The 22,098-nt window shown below is 41.5% G+C and overlaps 2 protein-coding genes across 10 annotated transcripts; one reads left to right on the top strand and one right to left on the bottom strand.

The window, feature by feature from the left end:
• Nucleotides 1-206: 206 nt before the first annotated feature.
• Nucleotides 207-632, top strand: BBIP1 (BBSome interacting protein 1). The gene is made up of 2 exons (XM_030453163.1): nt 207-283; nt 358-632. Exons 1-2 carry the CDS (start codon nt 238-240, stop codon nt 528-530), a joined length of 219 nt encoding a protein of 72 aa, XP_030309023.1. The 5' UTR covers nt 207-237; the 3' UTR covers nt 531-632.
• A 608-nt stretch (nt 633-1,240) lies between these two features.
• On the bottom strand, nt 1,241-21,101 carry PDCD4 (programmed cell death 4). 9 transcript variants are annotated; one of them, XM_030453154.1, is made up of 13 exons: nt 18,369-18,469; nt 16,598-16,741; nt 15,337-15,433; nt 11,042-11,341; nt 10,485-10,579; nt 8,785-8,898; nt 8,272-8,493; nt 7,913-8,010; nt 6,332-6,446; nt 5,422-5,529; nt 4,276-4,386; nt 3,179-3,318; nt 1,241-1,988 (listed from the first exon to the last, which is right to left on the bottom strand). In XM_030453154.1, exons 3-13 carry the CDS (start codon nt 15,374-15,376, stop codon nt 1,928-1,930), a joined length of 1,404 nt encoding a protein of 467 aa, XP_030309014.1. In that variant the 5' UTR covers nt 15,377-15,433; nt 16,598-16,741; nt 18,369-18,469; the 3' UTR covers nt 1,241-1,927. The 9 variants fall into 9 exon arrangements, with proteins under 9 accessions (XP_030309014.1, XP_030309015.1, XP_030309016.1 ...); XM_030453155.1 differs by having other exon boundaries at nt 1,245-1,988; nt 18,180-18,459; XM_030453156.1 differs by lacking the exon at nt 18,369-18,469 and adding an exon at nt 17,830-18,233 and having other exon boundaries at nt 1,245-1,988.
• Nucleotides 21,102-22,098: the final 997 nt, after the last annotated feature.

Genomic DNA, 22,098 nt, shown 5'->3' with positions numbered 1-22,098 from the left:
CCGCCCAGGGCTCAGTCCGCACACAGCAACTACAGCACCCACCGGGGCTGTGGCCGCCCGAAGGACTACACTTCCCAGCGTGCACAGGGGCAGCGCAGGCGGCCTGACCCGCAGGCGTGCCGGGGCGGTGCCGCGCAGCGCAGGCAGGGAGCTGTAGCTTTCCTGGCGGAAGCGCGGTCTTGCTGGTGCGGGCAGTGTGAGGGAACTGCGCCTGCGCAGCGCCGTGCGGGAGCCGCCATGCCGGAGGGGAAGGCAGTGTTCCGGGAGGTGCTGCCCAAACAAGGTACTGGCGGCGGGAGCGACCCGGCAGCCGGCCCGGCTCCGGCGTTTACACACGGCCTTTCTCTCCCCTTGCAGGGCAGCTGTCGGTGGAAGACGAGGCCGCCATGGTGTTGTGCAAGCCCAAGGTGCTGCCCCTCAAGTCGGTGACCCTGGAGAAGCTGGAGCAGCTGCAGCGGGCGGCTCTGGAGGCGGCGCGGCCGCCCGAGGGGCCACCGACGGCTGATGGGGCATCCCCGATCCGGCCTTAGCCCCGGGGAGGGGCGGTGAGGACCCTGCCCTGTGGTGGCCGCCCCCGCGACGCGGAGGTATCGCTTTGTAACGGAGGCTGCGGATTAAAGGCTGGCCCAGAACGCTGGAGGTGCTGCTGAGCTGGGGCGGAGGGGTTGGGTGGGGGGAGGCTCCTTGTCTAGCGTTTCCTTTCAGAAATCCCACTTAGTGCTTTCAAGATTTTTAAAATGGGTGTTTAACCTTGAAACCCGACAGATAACAGAAGGGGGGCAGTGGCGGCTCAGGGGCCAGGCGTTACCCAGCCCACCGGCCCCGCGCTGCTTACCGGACTCGCCTGGCTCCCGAACAGGTCGTGGTCACGGCCCAGTAACGATTCCTGAACCCCCAAACCCTGACACGAAACTGTAAAACGTAGGGGAGAGCAGGAGGGGCTTCCCCGTGCTTCACTCTAGGGTAGCGTCTCAGATCTAATCCTGGTCTTGAGGGCTTGGCACTGCAGGGCTGCCCAGACACGTTCACAGTTGTATCCTGCAGCCTGGGCACTCCTCTGCAAGTCACTTGTTTTCAAAAACATGTTTGGTAAATACTTGCCCGAGTTTAATTACTCAGTGCTGTTCTGCAGATTGCTCTACAAAAGGGTGGTGTTTGATGTACAGTCTAACTGCAGACACTTCAGAAATCCTAATGGTTAATTTTTTTTTTTTCCAAAAAAATAGGCTGAAAGGAGAGCTTCACAAAAAATATTTTTAATATGCTTTACCAGAACTTTTCACTTTTCCAGTTACATAGAAAAAAAAAAAAAAAGACAGTTTGGTACATGGAGGGCTAGTGCCAACCAGTGTTCTCCCCTGAAACAGATGAATTAGTCTCATGACCCAACTCCCATTTTCTTGGGGTCTTTAAAACAAAGAAACAGCTATTTTTCTTCCCAAAGCACAGTATTTCTTCAGCAGCAATGGAAATGTGATCACAGCAGCTTAACTTGACCCTTCTATAAAGCTTTGTATAAACCAGTGATTTTATGATGACAACACTGACCTCAAAAGAAACAGTGGCAGTCAGACATCGATGCAAACGTGGAATGATTCGGTCAGAAACAGATGGCACTTGAAAAGATAGCTTATTTTGAAGGCACCACCATAGCAGGGGCCACTTGTTCTATTGTATGCCCAAAGAAAAGTTTTCTTTCTGAAATTTACAATACTATTTAAAAAAAAAAAAAAAAAGTATTTGTACCCAAAAACATGTGCTTTTAAAAAAATATGGACTGTGCTAAGCAACTCTCAAAATTTTGGTGTGTTATATATGTGTATACATATATACATACACACACCAAAAAAGCATGGGTGTTTGTATATATATATATAAGTATTCATATTTTCCCTTTAAATTTGTAAGGCGTCAGGAGTTCTCACATTCAGTAGCTTTCTAGCTTCAGACGACCTCCATCTCCTTCACTCACAAAACGCTTTCTGCCCCTGTAAGAAAAGTATAAAGTATCTTTTCAGCAAATTTAGAATAGCATCGCTTGTTTTTTCTTATCTGTCACTGAGAAGAATGGTCTTGAAGTCAAATATAAGGTGTGAGAGATCAGAAAGATTCCCTGACATTCTTGATCGCTGATGAAGTTCTTAAGATCCATTTAAATTTCACATGTAGGCTTATTTCCAAGAAGCTTTTCAAAATCTGTGTTGTCAAGTGCTTCCCACTTTGTTCACTTTTTAATGTTCACACTTCATAGAATTTGAAATCCTAGGAATGTTTTTTCTACCTGAAACTGAAGTACATAAGCAAAAAACACCTCTCACTGTAGTAATGGTAACGGAAGTATAATTGAGCTTTTGTTGATGACTTTCAACCCTCCCGCACCCCAGACCTACAAAATACTGGATACCACAATCTCAGTACTAAGTCTGAATTTGTTGCAAGCTGTCAAGATGATTCAAGAAGCCTAACAAGACACCCAGACTGGAAAATATCTGTAACAAATAGTATCCTGATGCATAAATTGCAAATAATAGCTTTAACATTATAATAAAATATTACATGGTTTCCTAAAAGGTATAAAACTTCGTTTTGCGACCAGACAGAAGAACACTAATTCGCTACAGCTCAAACAGCATTATTCATGCTATAAATAAACCGTAACAAACCAAAAGGCACTACACAAGCCACAGAACAGATGTGCAAGCACTGGGTGTGTAGGGCTTATTCCATGCCCGTGTCCCTATAGCCTTTTGCCATGAATGTCAGAATGATTGTCTCATCTTCAAACTTTACTCACAAACTTTGATATGGTGAAACAATTTTTTAAAGCAGTTTTTTATTCCACTGTAGCTGACAGTTTTCCACTGTCACATACATGGATCATTGTTACACCTGACTCCCATTTCAGTGCTACACTGCTTTCTACACCAAGGCCTCCATCCTCTGGATGATTTCCCAGGAGTGCTGCCCAGGACTCACTGGGGTTTGCTTTTCTCAAATATTTACCCCAGCCTCCACATAACAGGCTTCACACCAGTGCAGCTTCTTTTTACCAGTCCAACCATTGGTTTTCTCATGGTTCCAAGTTTCAAACTGTAATAATTTGGTCATAATATCCTGCTTTCTGCTACTTATGATGGGGACAAAAAGCACCTTCACCTATCTGTAATAAAATAAGTACCTTGAAGGACAGAGGTCTCTCAGTGGTTTGGAGATTATTCCAGCCTGAAAACATTCCTCTACAAACCGCTCAAGCACAGAGTAGGAGTGTGGCACATCCAGGTTAATATCTGGTATTTCACTGTAAACTCGTTCATATCCCTGCAATAGAAGAATTCAAATAATGACCGAGTTGTTCTATGATTTTATTATAAATTTTTTAAGTACCTTTCTTCACTCAGGACTTATTTTCCAATATAATTTAATGTATACTATGGACAGTTTCAACAAACCTAAAACAGAGCAGCTGCAAATCATTAGAAAAACAAAGTGTAACACCAGCCAATAATACCATGGTACTACACAACTACCTATCTACATGCAAACACCAGCAGGATTCCTATGGTCCTTAGAGGCCCAAAATCCTGTCAGTACAGAATGTGTATGTTGGCCTGGCTGCTACCACATTGCTCATAACAAAGGAAAGTTAAGTTTTTCTTCCATGTAAATGAAAATGTAAATCACAATTGTTTATGCAGTCAGGGAAACACTTGTGACAACCATGGATGACTCTGTCACTGCCTGCCAGCAGTACGGATGGGTAAATTTTGACACAAGTCTTTGTGTGGTGGTTAGTTTGCCCAGGGACAGACCAGCTGCTTTATATTCATACCTACAAGCAAAGCCATAGATTATTCCAACTGTATAAAATACCATCTTCTATATACTGTTCTAATTTACATTTATAATTAAGTGGGTTCTTACTGTTCTTCAATTATGAACTGCTGGACAGAAAGAAAAAAAATGTAAGAAAAGTGAATCTATGCTGCAGAATGTTACATAATTAGTTTTAGCCATTTAATTGCATAAAACCATTTGGAAATCTTCAAGATTCAAATATTTTGTACCTCACACTTCTACTACTGCTCAGAATTAATTTATACTTCTTACATATACAGACAATATTGCATGTACACAAGGGACAGATTAGTTGTATGGAACACAGACTAACAACAGAAAATTAAAAAAGTAGTAGTCTGTTGCTGACTGCAAATAGTAGGTAAAAACTATTAAAATTTTGAAAGACCTTACCCAAAATCCTCTAAATGCCATACTTACTCTTCTCATTTGGTCCATAGTAATGACGGAAGAGCTCCACAGAGATTTCAGCAAATCCAATATCATTTTAAAGGTCTTTTCTCCAGTTGACTCCAAAACCATCACAACAGCCTAAATCAAACAAATCAAGCATAGGGTTTAAGTACATGTGTAAGCATACGAGGTGTGAAAAGGAGTGAGAGTGATTATGCATTTTCTGGGGAGAAAACTCCATTTGTTACATGCACTCACAATTTCAGTATATTATTTGAAAAGAAAACCTGATGACATTTGGATTAAAAAGAAAAGATATCAAAACCTAGAAAGTACCAGACAGACTGAAAAGCACTGCCTTTCTGGCCCTGGTCTGGGATTCATTACCATATCCATATGCCTGCTGCAATACAAATGGCAACTAATTAATTCTATGAAATTAATTTTGTATCTGATTGCTTTTTAATAGCTATGATTTTAGATGAACTTAGAAGCTTGAAATCTACAACCCCCATAACCTAAAAGGATTCTGTTTTTCTATCATGAGGGATTTTATCTAAAAGGAGTAATTTACTAAAAAGAAAATTTTGTAGCTTGTGGGTGTTGGGCTTTATTGGTAAACAACCATTTCCCAATTTGGCAGATAAAAGACTACAAATGGAAACAGCCTCCCACACACAGCAAAAATGATGTTTCTCTCATACGGTTCTGCAGTACCTCAGAGCTTTTAAAAGTGTGCTAGATGGAAAAATCCACCCTGAAAAGGATGCTCCAAAACTTAACAAAAACAGGTAACACTCATTAGAATACCCAGATATGTGAAACTAGAAGGAAAAAACACCAAAACAAATCCTGGGGTTTTCTTGCCACTATTCCTTGGAAAAAAATAAACTGAGCTTTTCTTTTTAAGGAATCTGTAATAGTCTGAATTCAGCTCTTTTACTCAACAAAGACAAATTTATTCTGCATCTTCCCAGAGTCAGCAGCAGCTTAGTTGTTGCATGATGTGCACACAAACCCATAACTTTACACAAAACAATTTAGTTATTCAAATAAAACAGAATTCACAACCTGAGCTTCAGATTACAGTTATATTATTTTCATGCCCACATCAAAACAAAACCAAACTTGTGGGTATTACTAACAATTATTCTTATTAAAGGGACTCCTTACTTCATATACAAGTTCATGGTGAAAATGGGGTACTTCCAGTTCCTGCAGGCAGCGTTCAGCTTCCAGGACATCTCCAGAAAGCAAATACTCTTTCAGCAACATATCAATCTATTGAATATAAAAACAGAAAAAACCCAACACTAATTAGGTATAATATTTAAAAGCTGTCAACTGTTTTGATCATCTTGTTATCAACCCAGCAGGTCAGTTCCTGACATTTACTGCTAGTGTTTTCACAAATGAATCAGCAGCCTGAAACACAGTGTGAGCCAAATACCCATCCAGAAAATACAGGCACACAAGCACAAAAAACATTGTTTTATAAGATGTGTACAAAGGTTAATATGAGAAGATTAAGTATATCCTGTCCCCTTAACTCCTGCTCCTGTCATCTGTTACATTCACAAGCTAGAAATTATAAGACTTTTTCCTTTAAACCTGCCTACTTCATAGCATGGATCGCTCAAGTCCTGTTTATTCCTCTCTTTTTTTCCAGTTATTACTTTACTTATGGTCAGTCATGCCAAGAAAAAAAATAATAGTTTATCTAGTTTAGCCAGTTTCATCTTGGCTCTTTTAATTACTTCACCCATTTTATTGTAAGCTCTTAAAAAGCTAAGTGCTTTGAGTTCTGCTTAATGCAAAAATGTGTACTTGCAATACAGAATATTGTACTCGCATGTTCCCACCACTGACAAACACTGAAAAAACACAAACAAACCAGAATTATCTACATCAGTTTTTTAAAACAATTTTGTATAAATAAATTATTAAAAAAAACCCCTACACTACAAAACAAAACCAACATTCAAGACCTTGATTTCCTACGGGATATATGTCTCATCCCAAACAATATAAGGTCAATAAGACAATAAACTCAAGAGAGAAGAATTTTGTACAAGTCAGTTACCTCTTTGACAAGGTGTTTCACAGACTGCTGGCCACCTCCTGACCCCCACACGTTGTCTATACGTTTTCCACCCTTTGTCATGCTCAGCAACACAGTAGCTCGGTCCAGTGCAGCTCTAGAAAGCAAAGGTAATGTTTTAACAAATTATTACAGAACTTCATTAAAAGGCATCTGTACCTTCCTCTACTGTCATTCCTCTTTGGGCAAAGTGACCACATCCCTGGGGAGAGGTTAGAATTAGCAACTGCATGGGAACATGTTCATCAAGAAGCCAGCAAACTAGCTTCCCACATTCTCTTTTTGCCACCTTTACACTTTTTTGGTTATACCATGCTTAGGACAAGTAACATTATGTGATGGTAGCAGATCTGAATCATCAATTAAAACATCCTCACAAGAACTTCGTATTTTCCTGTGCAGAGATGGGTTGTATCCAGGCTCTTCCAAGAATACAGCTTGGCATGTGTATCTCAAGCAAAAGAGGCTTGAGTTGCTTCCACACTGATGAACAACTTTCCTACCAAAATACTATTTTGTTTGCTTCTAAAGAATTATGAATCCTTGAGAAACCAAATCAATACTTCAGGGGGTAAACAAGTAGTTGCAAACAGATGGTATGAACTAGAAAGCTCGCCAGTTTGTTGAGGAAAGAATAGAAAAGGAAGTAAAGCGAAGCTCTGATCCAGCTAAAGAAGAAACAGTTATCCCAATCTCCGGACTGAGGCTACCCAGTAACAGTATCTATTCACCAAGATGCAGCAAGTAGAAAAGACTGGCCAAGAAAACAAAGGCAGCAAAGCATCCCAGATGTGCAGTATGCAGGTTACAATCCTTCAAATCACAGGAGACATTTGTGTTACTGACAATTTTCAAAATTTGAACAAGTTAGGCAGCTATGCATCTGCCTGCCTGCTAAAAGTACCCAATTATATTGATTATAAATGGAACTTTTAGAAGGTACAGGACTTCAACACCTCTTCATCAAGCCTGAAACATACACTTATGGGTGAAATATAATAAAACATGACTAGTTATTAAAACATCTATGTCAGAGATGGCTCCTTCAGACTTCTCACCCTGACATGGAAAACAATTATACTTCTTGATGAATAAAGCATTACAGAGAAAATCTGGGAAAGCACTGCACAAGCTTCAAACCTTTGCAAGGCAAGGCAGTTAATCCATCGTGTATTTCACAGCATATCTACAGCAGCTGTCCTGCTGCTATATTTACTCATTAATCACATTAAAGCTTTTCCTAAAGACAAAACCTCCTATAATCACTCCTCGTTTAATCTCATTTTTTTCCAGCCTCAAACATCAGCTAGACAACAAACCTAACAAAGTGAACTCAAACATACTACTACATTTTTCAAGCACTTTGAGTATTCCTCCTCTGTCTCAAGTCATTCTGGATTTTGCTGTTGTCTGTGCAGACTTTGTGGCTTTTTTTCAATAATTTTAAATTAAAACAGAAGTTATAGAGAACCACATGATTTATCCTGAAGTCCTAAATTCCTGATCATCATCTTTAGCACTTGGAATGGAAAACTGTAGCTATGTAAAAAGCCAGAGAATTACCGAGCTTGGATGCAATCCACAGTGCCTTTGTAGCCATCTATGTAGGTACTGCTCAGAATCCCATCTCCAACAGCTCTAGCAATAAACTGGCCCACCAGCTGCAACAAAGCAGAAGCATTTTTCATTAAGTGTTCAACTTCAAAGTAGTTTTAAGCAGACAATTACAATGTGCCTGGTTTTCAGATTTTATTTGAATGAGCCATCTCAAAGCACAGCCTGAGAAATTGGTAGGGCATTACAGACAGCAAGAAAATCTATATTTTTTCAAAATACAGTCTATGTCAGTTTACTTAACCAATTTTAGCCATACTTTAAAAGAAAAAACTTTTGACTACTAACATACTACTTCACAAATATACCTGCGGTGCCTTGGGAGAATCCAACACCAACTCAGGCAGCTCTTTAAGCAGTCTATCAAATGATTTTTCCACATCAGTTTTGCTTACTACTGTCCCACAAAGGTCAGAGATAAGCTTGGATGTCATTTCCCTGTGACTAGCCTTCCCCTCTAATGCCAAGGAAACAGCCAGCACTGGCACACTGTATTTCATTTCACCAAGGTTTAAATCCTTCAGCATCTCCTAAATAAGATTTGAAAAAAAAAAATTAACATTTCATAGTTTTTATTATATAAATATTTATTATATAATTATATTGAAAAATTAGTACAAATACATAAATAATTATATGCTTATATTTATATATTTACATCTGTGCTTTTGCTCATGTAATTAACTAACTGCTTAGGAAATCTTATTGCACATTTCTTGCCAACATCTCTATACACTCATTTAGAGCTCACATTTGGATTCCCTTGTATGCCACAGGTTTTCCCCCCGAATCAGAGAAGTAAAAAAACCCACACAACTTACCGAAACTTCGTTAGTATCTCCGTGTTCAAAATACTCCTGTATGATTGGTGTTAATGTTTTTTCAAATGCTCTTTCATCCAGAGGTAAAACTACTGTTTCATAGACACAGTTCTCCTATTTTAAAATGCAACAAAAGCATTTATCCTGCTGTAAGCCATACTGTTTCTTCTTACCTCTTATGCAATGCTTATAGCATCAAAATATACCTTCTAAAATCTTAAATCCTTAATCCTTTAGCCTTGGTAGTCAGTATTCTGCCAGAAAACATCAGATTATGTCTCTACTGTTCAAGTGTGGACAATGCTGGCTACATGTCATGCTGCTATTTTGAGTTTACTGTTAGATTAATTCAACTGAAAGACTGAATTTACTGTTAAAAAGATGGTAAACACTCTAAACTCTGTTCCTAGGATTTGCTAACACCACATGAAGAGAGATGAGGTGTCTATGTACTATGTACTGAAGGAAAAACAACAGAAACTCCTATGCCAGCCCAGCAGTTGGCTGTGCCACAGCACAAGATTTGACTTTAAGCACCTTTCCCTGCAAGTGGCACTCCAGACCCAGACAGCAAGCCTGTTTTCCCTCTTCTTTGGTGACTGTGAAGGAGTCTCCTGATGGGTGACAGCATACTCAAATCAGAGAAAAGGCATTTTCAGAATATTTGTGAGTTACAGCTTTCCCTAAGGGGAAAAAAGAATTACATAGCAAATGCCTCCTATATCACCTGGTCCTGCAGAGTTCCAACACAAACAGATCTCCCCACCATAATTCAGCTCTTTACTCCTCACAGACTAGAAAAGTAACAGTCAAAATAATATTACAGAGCACAGTACTCTGAACAAATTTTTCCAACTAATGCTCAATGGAAAGAAACTTTCCATGATTAAGAATTATAACAGAAGTCCAAAGCCATCACATCAGTCTCCCTTTTCAACCACTGCAAAGCTAAGAATAGAAGAAGTTCCATAGAATATTCATTCTTCATTAAACTTGCTTTTATGCACTCATCAACTTTACCTTTCATAATTATCTCTGCTAATGGGAAGTGTTGAATTGCAGGTAAAAAAATTACATTGGTTTTGATATTCCCACAGCACTCCTTTCAGCAGCTATGGCTACGGCAAACAGCCTGTGCTCAAAGGACACCACCACTGCTCTGCTTATGCTATACAGAGTTTACTTATGGCCTCACAACTGCTGTGATCTCATAGATAATGGCTGTAAGGTATCAACTTTGCAGTAGCTTGAAGTGTTTACACTAAATAGACAGAAGACATAATGAGGGTTGTAAATACAAGGAAGCAAAAAAGACACAAAGGATCCTGTCCCAAACTAAAATGCCAACTTGAGAAAGCCTGTGCTGCATTTTTACTGTGGTGCTCCTTTACAATCCAGAGCAGCATTGCAACATTCACCGCTATGGGAAGCAGCAGTGAAAGGCTGACTCCTGGGAAAAGGGAATTGCCAAGGCAAGCCAAGAAAAGGGGCTCATGGAGCAAGATTTGTGAGTGTCACGCTGTGACACTTCTACAGCCCTTGTCTTTAGCTAGCCAATAATCCATTCGAACATAAAATTGAGCATTTAGTACAGCCAGGCTGACATTCACATAACTCACAAGGTGAAACTTTCATTAATATAAGCATCACAGCAACCGAAATCAGTAAAAAACAACACTGCAAAGAAATTATTTGCCTACCTGGTCATCATCATAATTAGGATCCTTAATATCTACTTCTTCCACATCATACACTTGACCTGGTGTTCCCCAAACTCCTTTACCACCTGCTCCACCTAGCAAAATATGGGACAGGAAGAAAGGACTACTAGTTTACAAAGAATACTATTGAGTTCAACCCTACATTCTTCAATTTGATGTATCTCCTGTCTCTAACAATATATGCTTAAAAGGGTGTGTCTGTATAACATGTTCCCACTTTAACCACCAGTTTTTTCATCACTTCCCACACAAGTTACTGAAGGTTCAAATAACTGTACTTTGAAATATAACCACGCTTTCAGTTTGTGTTAGTTCCAGTCCTATGAACCATCAACAGTTCAAATTTGTGTATTAAATTTGTAATAAAAGGTACTTAAAGACAGAGGTTAATTAATGATACACACATAAAACTTTCTGATAATAATGCCACCTACAAATGCCTGCAGCTTACAAAAATGATACCTGGTGGGAAAAAAAAAAATAATGTTTTATACAGAATTTCTATCACACTACTCTCTTCACTAAGCAACACCAACCTTTCTTTGGTAGACCTCTTCCCTTTCCAGACCGGGACCGCCTGTCCAGGAGTTTCCCCTTTGGGCTTGTTGGTACAACAACTCCAATCTTCAGTGTATCTCCATTGTCACTGACAGAGTCTCCTCTCCCAGAATCTCTAGAAGAATTTTTCCTCAACCGTCTCTTTGCTTTAGCATTTATTTTGGCTTCAGTAATTGAAGTTGCAGGAATCCAATTTCCATTGATTTCAGTTTTATGCTCCTCAGAGCCACCATTTTCTTCATCACCGGAAAATGGAGCATCGCTTAGATTCTCAAGTTCTTAAAGAGGAGATAGAGCAAAAAACATCTGTTACAGCTTTAAGCAGTTTTATGTTACAGTACCAGAACACATTGCATTTTCCAAGGATTACAACATTAAATAGAACACCTATTTCCAACACTGTTAAGGTAAATGATGTTGGCTTTAGAATATGTCTATACATCACAGTAATAAGGAGTTCCTTATTATTCACAAACTATCCCCAAGTTAACAGAGCGTATGTCAAGAGCTGGAAAGCAAATGAATAAATCTTTTATCAACAGGTAAACCACAGAAAATCCCACCCCTGTCAAACAAAAACTATCAGAACTCCTCAGTGTGTAAAACATAAGTGCCTAGTTCTCACCCCACCCACTCATCTCTTAATTTAGAAACAAACAAAACTGCCAATACAGTAAGTTGTGTAAGAACTCACTAATGCTAACAGACTAGTCATCAAACTGAAATTAATTTCCTAAATCATCAACCAACATTCCCCGCATTCAAGGAATTTCAAGCAACTCACCAACTGGAAAAGCATTGATCTACACTTACAAGAATAGAAAACCAACATAACTCTTATTTTGTATTTAAAGCTGGGGTAAGGGGGGAAAGGGGACGGGGCACACAACACATTTAATAAAAGCCTGGGAACTTCTGTGAAGAAGACTCATAGAATAAAGTCTTTTGCAACAGTGTTATCTTTCTTCTGAATGCATTGCCCCTCACTGTGGCTTCTGTCAAGATTTAAAATGGTTTACTCCCCAGCACAATCATATAGGTAACTACCTTTTGTTTCATACCCAACGAATTCTCTCACAACTTAAGGACCTGTAAATGTCTAAGTACCAAGAAGTGCAATGATTTCGCTTTCCTGGGAAGTTAAGGAATGTTTGCAATTTGGATTTAAAGACTTATTTCACAAAGACTTGGACATATGCTTGGCCAGGTCTGCCTGTGCTACAAGTAATACATATACACCAGTGCAAGAAGCTGGGCCCAGAGAGCAGTTAAGTCTTTCTAGCAGAAACACACTGAGAAGGCAACTGTAACTTTTAACTACAGCTTCCTACAAAACCAAGTGCTGTGGTCTTTAATATCAAAAAGAAGAAGAGATGAACAAGGGGGAAGTGGTTCAGAAATCAGGTGAAGGGCGGGCTGGAAACCTGCCTGTTTTTAATGAACGGAGGCACAAGGGCAAGAAAACATTCCCAGTGGGAATGCCAGATCTGCCTGGCCTAATTGTTGCACATGTTTGTACCTGGGTGTTGATGAGGATTTACTGCAGAGTGTTTGGGACTGGGCTGGGTAGGGAAAGTCACAGCAGAGTTCTGGCATCACCTCTGCCTCTGAGAACTGACACCTGGGAGCTACTGACCGAAGGGAAGTGTTTCTGTATAAGCATGATCCATCATGGCCTGGGCTGGGGCTTGCACGGGAGGAGCCAAGTGTTCCTCTGCAGTGTACAGCAAGGCTGGGGCTGGTTTTGTCTTGTGAGCTTGGGACCTGTGTGATCTAAGATCTGACCCACAGCATGCAGCCCTGCAGCTGATCTTCAGTAGGTTAGAGCCCAGCTTGCACCCTTGAAACAGAAGTTGGTTCCCACTTGAGCTGTATGGTCTTACAGAAGACAGTGTCTTAAAGCATTAGGAACAAAAGCCTTCCTTCAATGCTTCTTCCCTTTCTTAACTCATCAAGATTTAAAACAAACAAACAAACAAAAAAACAACCCCCAAAAAAAGGCATCTGGGGACCTGTTTTACACTCTAGTACCCTGGGAGCCCTTGCAAAGGAAGGAACCTCAGCTCTCTGTTACACAGCCCTTCTTTCCCTAAGGATTCTCTGGAACCTCAATGATGGAACCTACAGCCCAAATCCTAGGAAGTGCAATGTGCAATGATGAGGCACACGGAAGCTGCTTTTCCAGCTGTGCCAAGCTTGCTTTAAAGAAAAGTTCACTGCAATAAACCCAGACTATTAAAACAGTTTTTAATATTTGTTTTTGAACTTAGCTAGAATGTATTACTTCACCATTCCAATACCTCTAATTAACAACGTATATTTGGAGAATCCTTCTCAGAAGATTATTTTTTCAGTTCAAAAGAGCTTAATGAAAAATTGTTCCAAAAGGTAAGTGCACTAATAAAACATTTCCAACCTTGAAGTATTTAGCAATATCAAAGAGGATACCACACTACAAAACAAGGAAAGTTTCATGCAACTGCCTCTTTTGTGATCAAAGTAAATTTAGATACTACTCTTCACAGATGTGAATGCTACAGCTGAATAATAATGCAGCCATTCCAGTCTAAACTTCATCTTTCCACTTATTACTCCCACAAAAGCATTCTTTTATGCTTTCAGCAAGCTGTAAAAGAAAAGCCTGCATCACATTCAGGAAAAGATTCCCACAATGAGCTTTCTCAGTTTGTCTAATATTTTAATAAAACAATGTGGAATTTGCATAAAGCTAGCAGAGGGGAAATAAAAGCAAAACCAAACAGAACAGGTTTCCTTTTTCTCATTACCCAGGGAGACCCCATCACCAGTTGCCAGCTCATCTCAGGCAATTGAATTTAAATTCTGTGCCACTATCCCATGAATTTCTCCAGTTTACAACTCAAACCTGGCTGTCCAAGAACCACACCCTTCAATGACCATGTACTTGTTTCTCAGTTCTCAAAGAAAATGGCCAACAACTGATTAACCCAAGTCAGTCCTGAACCTGACAACTCAGGATATATGGGGAGGCTACAGTTCCAACCTCTTTACACAACCCTGATCTCAGGACTGAGACTAAAGGGAGCCAATCCCTAATATTTCTCAGTGCATTACTAAATTGCATATATATATATATATATAGGTTTAACATATACACTAATTTTGAGTAATTTTCTAAAAAAAATAGTTTTATAAAAAGTACAGAAAAAAATGTGAATTTGCCTTTCAGCAAATGTCAATTTGCCTTTTCCATCCTATAGCATACATATATACAAGCAAGAACAGTGCTCTATAAACTTTAAGGTTTTACTATATATTAAAAAGTTATCCAAATTGATCTTGCTAACCAGCTCGTAAACCTAGAGGGCACACTTATAAACTGTGCTTTTATGGTGCTACCTTAAGTAACAAAATATACAGCAAATACTTACCTACACAAAAAATTATTTTGACCAAATTAAGTCAATTTAGGTATCATACCTCTTCATCTACTTTCCAAAATTAATTCTGTAATGCTGAGAAGCATTTCTACATTAGATGAGAAACATCTAATCTTCTACATTATGTAGAAGTGCATCTACATAACATCTTCTACATTAATGTAAATTTGTGTTTAAATTAGAGGTCACAAGAAGCATATTACAACTTCCTGCACTACATACCTTCTTAACATATACATGATTTTTATTTCTCAAAACCATTTAAAGCCTACAAAAACTCTTTAGGATACAAGAACATCAGTGCAGATCATCATAACCTTTGGAAGACAGAAAATAACACACAATTTTGTCAACTTCACTAAGCATCATAAACCATGTCTGTAATATGGACAAAGCAGTCAATTTAACGGCAGTCTCTAACACCTAATCAGTAATTTTTTTTACTGTGTCAGTCCAGTTGCAGTCAAGCCTCTCATCATTTGATTCCTCTAATTTTAAGTGAAACAGCTACATTACACTACAATTTGTACCTGTCAAATGCACCTACACATCTTACTTTTGAATTTATTACTTGCTTTATACCAGCACTAACTGAAGTTAGGTGATAAGGAGTCCAGAGTCACTATTATTTAGTAAGTGAAAGAAATATTAACTTCATTATTTTAATAAATTTTAAAATCCACATAATCAAGCAGGATACTTGAAAGAACTACTCTCAAATTTTTGATGAAAGCTATTTATTTCTTAAACCAGTACTGTTAAAAACTAACAAGTAATACAATTTTTCTACAGAGAACACTTTGGGTCAGCAAAGGATTTTTTTAAAGTAAAAAAGTAATGAATATATTACTTACCTGTTGGGTTAACATAAATGTGTGCCTTTTCTATTTCCATAGCTGCTTAACAGAACTGACTGTGAAATGTAGTCTTAAACGTTTTCCCCTCCGAGGCCTGAAAAGAAACAAAGAATCTTAGGGAAAGAAAAGCACCAGACCAAACTTTGTAAGGACAAAGCTTCAAAGGCTTCACTCACAAAATGAAATGCAAAAATAGTTTGTTTTTTTAAACTTACAATTAACTATCAGTAACCACCAAAAAGTTCTTGAGAGGATAAATGGTGTAACATGAGACATCACCACCCTCAAACACATCTAAGACTGGATTTATCAGTAGTTGTCAGTTCTGCTATTTATGAAGAAGGCACTGGGATAAAGGCAGTTATTTTAAGGATAAAAGCCCTCTGCATGCACCTCTATCAGCCTAGACTGTCCTACTATACTATGTGATTATCTATGTGAGCATATAATATAAACGTTATAATTGCATCCACAAGAGCAATGTTCTTCAGGTGAACTGGACTGATAAAATGGTACCAATTTATCAAGTACAGACCAGCCCTTAGAAAACAAGGTGTGGTTTTTTGTGGGGTTTTTTTGTGTTCCTCAAGGGCACAGTCTTATGTTTCATTGTATGTGTACATACAGCTGTCAAGCTTTCACATCTGTGTTTCTGCACTCTTCAAACACTCCTTATAATTACTAAACTGCAAGGGATAGAGTCTAACACTTTTTTCCTATTATCCCCTTTTTCCATCTCTTCCTAGTGCCTGCTATTCAACAAACCACCCCACCTTAAAAAGATGGCATCATCCAGATTTCCTTTATGTACACAAAAAATTAAGAAGCCCCACAATTCCTCATGTGTTTTTTCACCTGCAAGACTTTCACACATGACTTGGTAGTTCTGTAAATATTACTGGCATTTGTGTCTGCCTTGTAAGAATTCATTGGCTCTTTTTCCCCCTTATCATCCTTGCTGCCCTGAAAACACATTCCCCTTCAGTGGGAAGATTTTGACAGCACTCCCTTCCCCTTTTCTTCTCTTTCCTTGTTTCCCCCTTATGCCCAACTTGCTTACCACAGACCTGTTAACTGCAAATGATTCATCACAGACTGGTGGCAATAAAGAACCTCTGGTTTAAGGCACAGTATCAAGCTGTCAGAATCTTGCATTTCCTAAGTCAATCCAAACAGTTAACAGCTTTGTGTAAGAAGAAGTCCTCCCAGTCCCACACCATTTTTTCTTTCAGATAAATGTGGGTTTTTTCTGAGTTACCTCAATCAATCATTCAGTTCTCAAGTGTTCCCAGTCACTGTTAGCCGAGAGCTTTCTTGTATGGATCTCAGTCTAAACTGAGCAAACTAGCCTGTAAGAACAGTTTTATTCTTCCCAGTTAAATGTTCCATCAGTTGTCTACCTCTTTGAAAAAGAAGACAAAGGACAAGACCTGTATTAAATAACAATCATGACTTTCACCATTTGTAATATATTAAGTCTTAAATTTAATCTGGAGAAATACTTTCTCCATATAGGACTAGTTGGAATTCTCTACCTGTGGCAACATCATAAATAACAACATAACATTCACATGCTGTCTTGTTGAGATTCAACATCCTGCTTTGTTTTTAACCAGAATGATGGAATAACTGAGCTTTACAATTCCTGCTGTCATACCAACCAGGAGACACACTCAATTTAGCAATGCACCCTCCCATTAACTAAAGCCAAATGGTCTGCTGAAGCTTTACATTGATATTTATCTCAAAAAATCACTTTATATGCTGTCAAATTATATAACACGGTATCAGCAATCAACTACAGTATACATTTTGAAACCTGCATTAAAAACATTAAATAACCCCAAAATTTTATTTTAGAAGAGATAATACAGGAACAAAATGGAGAGAAGTAAATTAGCATCTGCAGAACAAGAACACTGCAAGAGATCTTAAGATTAATCAACGTCATGAATAGTTTTTTTAAAGTAGTTCAGCAAACAAGGATATTTGTTAAGTCACTGACAACCACCAATATGCTCAGATACATGCAGACACAGCCTCTATACTCACTAGCACTGTATCTACTTTTTATCTAAATAAGCAATTCTGCCCCAGCAGGTGAGCATCAGCAGATTAACGTTTAGGAACGACACACGCTACAGAAGAAAACCTCCAAAACACCTCGAGACCTTGTATCTATGTAGAACATCCCTAGAGAACTTCAGCACAGCTTATACGATCTTTTTCCCCTAACTTTAACCAAACACTCTTCATCACCAAGGCTTTGGAAAACCGCAAACGCCAGCTGTTAATTCTGCAGCCACATGCAAAACAAACAAACAACAACAAAAAAACCCAAAACATAAACCAATACACCAACAAAAAACCAACAAAAAACCAACAAAAAACCAACAAAAAACCAACAAAAAACCAACAAAAAACCAGCAAAAAACCAGCAAAAAACCAGCAAAAAACCCCACCAGCCAGGTAAAATTCAGCTACCCTTACAAAACCCGCGCTGGTAGCAGAAATCAATGGCGGAGCAACCCCGACCCTCACGAAGAGGCGTTCCTAAGGGCCGGAGGCGGGCGGGTGCACGGCTGCCGCTGGGCCCAGCCGCCTCAGGCCCGATCAGGGCAGGGGCCTGGCAGCCGCTGAGCCGTCCGGGATGCGGCGAGGAGCGCCCGCACCGCAGACAGAGGATGAGCCCTCACAACGCTGCCACCGCCGGAGCCCCAGTGACGCGGCCACTTCGTTAGGCAGCCACCTCCGGCTACCACCACCGGTACGCCGTGGGACGGGCTCCTGGAGGTCGGTCGGGGGGAGCAGTTCCTCACAGCACCCACCTCCCCCCTCACCGTTTGCCCCCACGGCCTGGACGCCCCCGCAACGCGCTCTGCAGGGCCGCGCCCGCAGAGGAGGAGACAGAACCTCCCCACCGCGCCCGCAGAGGAGGAGGAGACAAGAGCGGACCGCCCGCTCCGATCCGGCCCGCTCCGCACCGCTCCGGTCCCGTCTCCCCTCAGTGGCCGCCCCCAGACCGTTACCGGCAGCGGTCCCCGGGCTCCCCCACTCCGCTCGGCCTCAACCTCAGCCGCGCGCCCCTGCCGCTTGTTTTTGTTGTCTTCCCCCTAGCGACACGGCGGGAAGCGGCGCCGCGGATTGGCTGCCTGCCGCCTGCCGCCGCAGCCAATCGGCAGGCGGGGAAAGGCAGTGGGCGGGGACAGTGGGGAGGGTCAGCCCCGAGGAAAAAGATGGGGGGAGGGCGAAACCAACTCGGGGGCGTCGGAGGGGGGGAGGGAGCGGGAAGGAACCATTCGTGTGGGGAAGGGGGGGGCAGCGTGTTGGTCCCGGGATACTGGGGCCGTTGTGTCCCCTCCCGGTGGTGCAGCGGGGAGGGGGGGAGGTGAGGGACGGTCCACGGTGTGTGAAGGAGTCCGAGACTCCTCCATGTGCGCTGCCTGCTGCTGCTCGCCTCTCTCTCTCCTACCCCAGCCCACCCCTGCAGGCCCTCTGGCGCGGAGCAGCCCACTCGGGATGTCTGGGCTGGTGGTTAAAATAATAGTTGGGTGACGCCCTCTGTGTGGGTGCCCCAAGAGGTGCCCTTTGGGACTGTCGCACACGCAGCAGTCCCGCATCTTCCACTTCCCTGGAGAATATAACCCGGCCAGCTCAGAAAAGCGCAGGGCGCCATCACCCCCTGGCTTCTCCGCGTTCAGGAGGGGCATCGATCTGATGGGTCAGAACCCAAACAATAAACACTGGTGTTCTAGGGTCTGAACCCAGAGACCCTGTGAGGGGATGGAGGGTTCCATGACAGGACCGGGCCTGCACGGAGAGCACCAACAGCCATGGGAACCTTGACAGCTGTGCCCTGCTCTCCTCTTCGACATTGTGTTCTCTGTTAATCAGAAATCAATTATTAATTATTGTCTCTGAAACAAAACAATAACGCATCACTCTCGGCCAGCATGGGGATTTTCAGACCTTTTGCTCCCTCTTCACACCAGACCTCTCCTCTCTACCTTCATTTCAGCATCGGATGTACAGGACTGGGGGCTGAGAAACACCCACAGCAGCCTCACAGCTGTCAGACAACATTCCTGCTTTTCAGGCAATTAAAAAGGTAAAAGGTGCTGCAGCCGCCTTTTCCACTGCTGAGATCTTAAGACTGTGCATGTTTAGGACTGACAGCTAAACCATTCATATCCATCCACACATCTACACTGTTTTAGTTTACTCTGCTTCTGTTTATTCTAAATGCACCGCTTGAGGACAGACTCCTTATTAGAGACCACAGTCTCCTTCCATTATCATGTATTTTGCCTCCATTTACAGTATCTCCTAAAAACTCTATTACCCCTTGTTTTCCCTCTGTAATTTGTCACTCCACAGAGCCCAAGCAATAGCAGTGCTTTGTTATGGGAAAAGAAAACACAAATCCCCTCTGCTTTTTTGCATTGCAGGATTTTTCAGTATGATTTCACTTTTGACTGGAATTAGTCTAACTTTCCCTGCATAAGAGCCTCTGAATGTATTCACCATCATACCTCTGCATGAATTGTCAAAACTAGGTTTAAGAATTAAAACAACAGTAATCTGTTTAAAGACTCTGCACCATGATTAAATACTTTCCCCATCAAGCAAATGACAGAAAGTAAATCTTCCCTGTTCATGAAAACTCTTAAGTTGCAGACATTTTCAAGTCAGGACAGTTCAGCATGCTCACACAAGACTGTTTTTCACATGCAACCTAGAGGCAGCATCAAAAGATGTTGTTTGCCCATCAATCAAAAAATAATTTCTAGTTTGCTCTTTGCACCTCCACTGACTAGCACATACCAAACAAACCACTACAGCGTTATTACCAAGCTCTGAAAAATAATCCTAGCTATTAACAGAGATCGTGGAATTCAGTTTGCCCTGCAAGACAGAAGAGGAGTTTTAAAAAGTCTTTGCAGTAAGGAGGAAAGAGGTGGCACGGAAGACAGAATGAAACAGTAACCACCACCTGCACACTGGAACATCCCCCAAAATACCAGGTCAATCCATCATGCCAATTACACGCTTTAAAGCACTGTGGAAAATTGCAGAATGATTTTCTGATAAAATTTAGGGCTGGATCACTTCCAAGAAGTCAAAAAGCTGGGTCAGTAATAAAAAGATGGAAGTCCCTGAACCATCAGGCACAGCTCCAGACAAGAAAAAGGTGGGTTTACTTTCTCTCTTCCGGTGAATGCTTCTATCAGCAGCTGGGTTATCTATCACTGAAAATCTTTAGATTTCACTGCAAATATTTTCTAAAAACACCATGGCCTGGAAAAGGGCTGATGTACCTGATAGATTACTTGCATTTTTCCACTGTCTCAACCAGTCTGCTAAGCGGTATCACCTCTTTTTTGCCTTTCTAACCTCAAGACTGCCTGCGAGCTGCACAGACCTCCTGGCTCTCTCCCTCCCCCAGCTGTGCCAACAGCAAACATTCCCCCATAAAAACAGAACAGCAGAGTTTATCCCCACATTAAAAAAAAAAAAAAAATAAATTAAAAAAAAATCCCTCTTTTGACCGTTTCTGGCCAATCTGCAGCTGGAGGCAACCAGTGCGGGCCACACATCTCCAGACCCGCTCCCCAGACCCGCATCCCGGCGTTACCTGCACCCAGACCCTCAGCCAACACCGACCCTCGCCGTGCGGGGACCCCCCGGGGCCCCTCTGCGCTCCCAACCGGAGCGCTGCGGATCACCTGGAGGGAAACTCTCGCACGGAGCTGAGCAGGCCACTTTCTATCCGCCTTCCTTCCTTACAGCCTGCTGGGTTGTTTTCAAATTCTCCCCTCCCTTTTCTCACATGCTGGCCAAGCCCTCCCGTAACACCCAGGGGAGGAATCCACTGGCTGAAGTTCCCTCAAACGCTGGAGCAGCCCTTCCCCCCGGATCCGTGTCCAGGGCACTATAGGCACCGCGTGTCTCGGAGCTGTCGTGCCCAGCTCGCTTTTCCTTTTCACCAGGGTTTCTCTGAGCTTTAGCTGGGGTGACTCGTGTAGGTCATGGTACCTCCAGCACCAGAGAGGGCAGGGAAAAGCAGAGAGAGAGTTTGTGTTGGGTTAGAAACATCGCAGAGCTTTTTCCTCACCCTCCCCGTTTGTCAAAGTTCTACTTTCTGTTTTAAATATTTTTGAAAGGCAGCATCTGTGCTCCCGACACCTCAGCAGTTCTGTTTGATTACAATCGAGTATGTTACTATATCACTTGGAACATAAATTCTCACACATTATGCAGACAGGAAAATTGTATCGTATCTGTTAAATCAATCTGCTCTCTTCACTTGCCTGTTTCTTGGCCTTCTGTTTGCCTTCACCCTAGTTTTATTTTTGTATCTTCTGAAAAGGTGCCTTCATAAAATGAACTGCAGGCACAGCAATCCCGTTCTTCATCAGGCAGCATCAGCTCTAGGTTGACAGGACACTAAAACATGCCTTACATGCCTTTTTTTTTAATGCACAGTAATTAGAGTTGCCTTTGGACGTCCTACTGCAGCTCCAGCTGCAAGCTGGAAGTGTGGAGGGACCCTTGGGAGGTGGAGGGGATCAGCTCACACTTATCTGAGTGTGGAAACTGAAGTGTCACTCACTGTGGTGGCTTTGGATAAACATTTTATCAAACCACAGCTTTCCTCTCTTTTACCCAGGCTCTCTGGGACTTGCTCCTCACATTGCACAAAAAGCCTTCCCCCTTCACATCTCTGAGTAGGCTCTCCTGGCAGAAGTGATAGAATTT

The sequence above is a fragment of the Calypte anna genome, chromosome 6 (genome assembly GCF_003957555.1).
Source record: "Calypte anna isolate BGI_N300 chromosome 6, bCalAnn1_v1.p, whole genome shotgun sequence".
Classification (NCBI taxonomy): domain Eukaryota; kingdom Metazoa; phylum Chordata; class Aves; order Apodiformes; family Trochilidae; genus Calypte; species Calypte anna.
Note: the sequence above shows the minus strand (reverse complement) of the source record. Positions and strands in the feature narration are given on the sequence as shown.